Here is a 4,850-nt window from a genome sequence, read left to right as displayed (position 1 = left end):
GGGAAATAGGGTTCCTATCATTCTGAGAAATAATCCATTGTATTTTATTTGACTTTCTTCTATAAATTCTTATGGATAACTATGGTAATAATTTTGAAAGGCACCCCTGACTCTGAAATAATTACAAACACATCATAGGTAAAACCACCTCAGAGTTCATTACCCACAATTCTTTTTCAACTATGGTTTTAATAAATGGTTGTTGCTGACGACAACAACAACACAACAACAACAACAACATGTTCTAGGTGTTCAATACATAATTCAATGGAGAAGAAAACAATTGAGAAATATATCATTTTATTGATATCTTATTATACAGAAAATACAGGGCATATAATGGCTAGGACAAGGGAGATTTTTCTTCTTATATACATCAATATAGAGACCACAACTGAAGACATAAAATAAACATCTTTTGTAAATAAAATATTTTCTGCAGGACAGGGACTTATGTGGTATCAGACACCTTTATATACACTATGGCTACTTCATAGAGTTTGGGAGTCCACAGGAATATGGTCCTAGAGACATGTGGCATGCGGGATGGATGTATTGGTTTATGGTTATAGTCTCACCCAAACAAGATCAAGGTTAGCCCGGAGTACATGAGGCTTTCAACTAAAAAGGAAACTAGGTTTTAAGACTGGAAGGAAAATAAGCATTGAAAAGCCTGTTCACTCTTTCCTGTATTGTCTTCTCCTTCTCTTCAGTCACCTCTCATGGGTCCATGGTGCCTTATGGCCTGAGTCTACTGGATATTAATTGTCTGTGATCCATTAATACCCCCTTCATATTCACAGGAGCTGTGTCTATGTTGCTCACTTTAGCTTTAAGTTTTAGAGCATGTGAAAGAACCACACAAGACATTTGTAACTCTTGTGCAGGCAGGAAAAGGACATGAATGAAAGAAGTGTCACCGAAATTGTCATTTTTATGGATGCCAAATTGGCCAGGAACTTTGTCTCACTCAATCTATATATATATATCAGTGTTTTTCCATCCATTGTGTCATGGAACCCTCCAGATCATGGCAATGAGGGTGATAACTGAAACAATAGCCAGGAGGTAGAACATCCAGGTTTACAGTTGCAGGACAAGGCCGCTGGCTACCCCGTCCTGACAGAACTTACTTATAAAGGCAAAACTTTCTTTCTGACTCATCAAAACCCCTGTTCCCAAAGTCCCATTGTTCTCAATGTTACCTGCTGTCTCCTATATCCAACTCAGCAAACATCATTTGGATTCTAAACTTGAACAGAGCCTGAAGCCACAAGCTCTGGACATCCAAAATGAGAGATGTGTCCCAAGCCTCCCACTGCTTCAAATGCAGAAGTTAGGTTTCTCTATTCACCGCTGCCTCCTCTGGCAAAGACACAGTCGGAATCCCACGCCATAGACACAGCGCTCTCCACATCTAGGGCACATATGTGTAGCAAAGGAGATGCACTTGGGCTGCCGTATGGCCCTGAGTCTATCTATTTGCTCAGCACATAGTTGGGCAAATCTTTCTGTGGAGACATAACCGAAGTCATCATAGCACTCAAGAGGGGCAGGGTACTTTTCCACATTCATCTTGCTCAAGTTGGCTGTGTGCTGCAAAAGGTTCCTCAGGATGGGCATGGAGAAGTCATTGCAATAGAAATTGACCTTGGCCAGCTGGGAGCTCTTGCTGAGGGCAGGTATGAGCACAGTGAGATGAGAGTCCTTCATCCTACAACATTTCAAGTCCAGGGACTGCAAAGTGTCTGCCACCTTCTCTAGGAGGACTCGGAGAGGCATAAGTTCCAAAGCCTTTAAGGGCACACCTTTCATGTCCAGATGTTTCAGCTCAAAGAGCTTTGAACACTCAGAGAAGTAGTTCAGGTCTACCTGTGAAATGTCACAGTAAGTCATGGACAGGGTCTCCAACGGGGTCATCAGGCATCTAGGGATATAGACCAGGAGGTTAGTTCTGGAAAATGATGTTGGAGAGTATAGGATGGGATTTACACAGAGGTAGAAGCAGCCCAGTGACCCGAGGTAGATTCAAGGGCATCATTTTAGATGCTTCCTGTTGGAATCTCCTCTATCAAAACAAACTGACATTTCTTCTCTTGGCCTTACTCTCAAGCACAAAACCATTTCAGCCCATAAGCCCTGAAAACACACATACGGAGTTCCAAACCATGAAAGTCCTGGCAGGCTCTAGGGACACTTCTTGTGTGCTCACTGCACTCTATATTCCATCAGTCTGCACAGTCACACTTGTAGTAATTTAACATCCTCACTATCCCCATTGTCCCAGGCACTCATCTCTACTTAAGCTCAAAACCTGTCACCCATGGGAAATTTGGGGAGGCTGATGCTGATCTCACAGACCTGAGTTCAGAGCTCGCCTCAACCACTGTGCTTGTGAGTCCACCAATTCCTCACTACACTCTCCCCTTCCTGTTCCCTTTCCATTGGATTGGGTGGGCACCATTCCAAGAATTACATCCCATCCTTACTGAAGCTGACCTTCAGTCTTCTGATTCTTGATAGCTTACTTGACACACTGATTCAATATACATAGAAACAACATATAACTTGTGTATTCTAGAGGCCTAAGTGTTTGTTCCCACTGATGTGCAGGCCTCATAAATGACTAATCCTTAAAACTAAATAGAAAGGTCAGCTCTGGTAGCTGACACAGCTCTCTATCCTTCCTTACCTGAGGAGCTGATTGATGCGGTCTCTGAGAAAGTAGACACTCTTTAAGGAGAGGTGCTGAAGACAGTTGAATCTGGAGAACTGAGAAATGAACTTGTGGATACACTTGTCTTCCCTGTCTGTTGTCCTGTTGCTAATCTTGAAGACATTCTTGGAGATGGGTGCCAGTAAGAGTTTGTGAAGATTTCTCATCTGGCCCAGGCAAGGAGCAAAGTCTGCCAGCATAAACACATTCCAGTGTGTGTTCAGTTCGAATTCTCGGATATGCTCTGGATGAAAAACATTCAGGACCTCTTTAATAACGTGGATAGGCTGAGCCCAGATAGTCATTTGTGGACAGCAGAACTGGATGGAGTCCTTTCTCTGCTGGGCCCACTGCAAGAAGCATGTTTGTTCTTCATCTACACGTGGCCTGAGGCAAAGGTCAGCTACCACCTTCAGGCACCGCCTCAGTGCATATCTGGGAAGGACCTTCACTACTTGCTGCTCATCTGGGGTCTCTGCTGAGCAGTCACCATCCTCTTCACCAGTCCATATGCTCCAGAATTCATGGTGCTTTTTCCTCAGGTCAAGAACCTGAAGTTTTCCCCTCCTGTGGGTAAAACATGTCAAGTGTCAGCTACATGGCAAGACCCCACACTGACTCAGCATTTCCTCCACATCTCTAAACTCAGCTCTAACTCCTGCCAAGGTGGGTGTTTTTTCATCAGCCACTTCCCACCCTGCAGAAGCTTTCCCTTTGCTGCACAGATAGCCCTGGTAACTTTCCTTGATCTAAGTAACTCAGTTTCCCCTTAGTCCCATTACTACTGATTGGGGCAGGCCAGGGATTGCTCATTTTCCTGTGTGGCTACATCTGCTCCAAGCTCTGATATAGGCAACAGTCCTTAGCACAAGCAAAGAACAGCTTCCAAACGCCCTGTATCTCTATCCAATGATCAATCAGGAGCCTCTGATACTCTCAAGAAGAAGCCATTCTCCCTGACCCCACAATATCTTCCCTCTTATCCATAGGCTCCATTCCACAGAACTTGCTTATTGCTTACCTGGGGTGAAACTTTCTTTGCAGCCATGTATCTACTCCTGATAGAACTGCCTTGAAGGTTTCCAAGTAAGGGGTCTTCATCAGTGCCCCCACAGGGAGACAGGGGAAAGGCCAGGCTGCCACCATTGCCTTCACAGTTGTAGTGTGTCTGCCAGTCAAGGCCTCCTTGAACAGTGCTGGCAAGAGCTCCATGGGCAGTTTGTCCAGAGCTGACATGTCCAAGGTCTCATCTCTCAGCAGAGCCTGCCTTGCCAGCTTCAGGAGTGTGGGTGGTGTCTGAGCACTCATCCTGGAAGGTCTTCAGTCAGAAGGATCCTGGGGAGGCATTTAGGGGAGAATACATTGTCACAATCCAGTTTAGAAAAGCCCCTCACTATTAGAAAAAACACTCAAAGTCAGAGTTACTGCTTTGATGATGGTGGAGACATCAGCTTAAGCCATTGTCCTCATAGGAGGTCTCAAAGTGAATCTCCCTCACTGAGAAGCACAGCCAAGATTACACATTCCCCAGTGTTCCATCCAACCCTTACCAATGCCCCACTCAATCACATCCCCATTGGGCAGGGGTCCCCTGTAGTCTGAAAGCTGAATACCATCTTTGTGTGCAAACCAGACATAGATCATGTCTCAAGTCCTGGGACAACAGAACATGGGAGGTTGACACACCCATCCTACCCATAATTTTTCTAAAACATGGAAACCGCCTGTGAAAAAACTAAGAAGATCCTGGAAATGGGGTTGATACTGCATCCTGTATTAATTAAAGTTGTGTCAAGAATATGAATTTAAATCTAAACCTTGTCTTTAGCAGGTTCATATGAGGAGACAGGAATGAAAAATACTGTCACAGAAAGCCATCAAAGAGAACTTTTCAACATCGCGTGGTAAGGATGCAGAAGTTTAACACTCTTCAGTGGATGGTTCCTGACTGGGGGCAGGTAGGGAAGAACTTGTGATTCTTCAAGAGGCTGGCCACCTGAACTTTGAGCATGTTCCAGTGAGTGTATTGGCCACACAAAGTGATTTTTTTTTTGATTGGTGGGATTTGGGGAGGTTGACCTGTGTGAACTGGGAAGTGAGTGTGCTCAGGGTTCAATGACGTGAAATTGCCCAA

The 4,850-nt window shown here is 44.6% G+C and overlaps 1 protein-coding gene across 1 annotated transcript; it reads right to left on the bottom strand.

Annotated features, from left to right (window-relative positions):
- Positions 1 to 1,350: 1,350 nt before the first annotated feature.
- LOC132652889 (PRAME family member 8-like) lies at positions 1,351 to 4,024 on the bottom strand. The gene is made up of 3 exons (XM_060378827.1): positions 3,738 to 4,024; positions 2,693 to 3,283; positions 1,351 to 1,927 (listed from the first exon to the last, which is right to left on the bottom strand). The coding sequence occupies exons 1-3, from the start codon at positions 4,022 to 4,024 to the stop codon at positions 1,351 to 1,353; spliced, it is 1,455 nt and encodes a 484-aa protein (XP_060234810.1).
- Between the last annotated feature and the right edge of the window lie 826 nt (positions 4,025 to 4,850).

This window comes from Meriones unguiculatus, chromosome 3, assembly GCF_030254825.1.
Source record: "Meriones unguiculatus strain TT.TT164.6M chromosome 3, Bangor_MerUng_6.1, whole genome shotgun sequence".
NCBI classification, from domain to species: domain Eukaryota; kingdom Metazoa; phylum Chordata; class Mammalia; order Rodentia; family Muridae; genus Meriones; species Meriones unguiculatus.
This window is presented reverse-complemented; position numbering and strand designations above follow the sequence as displayed.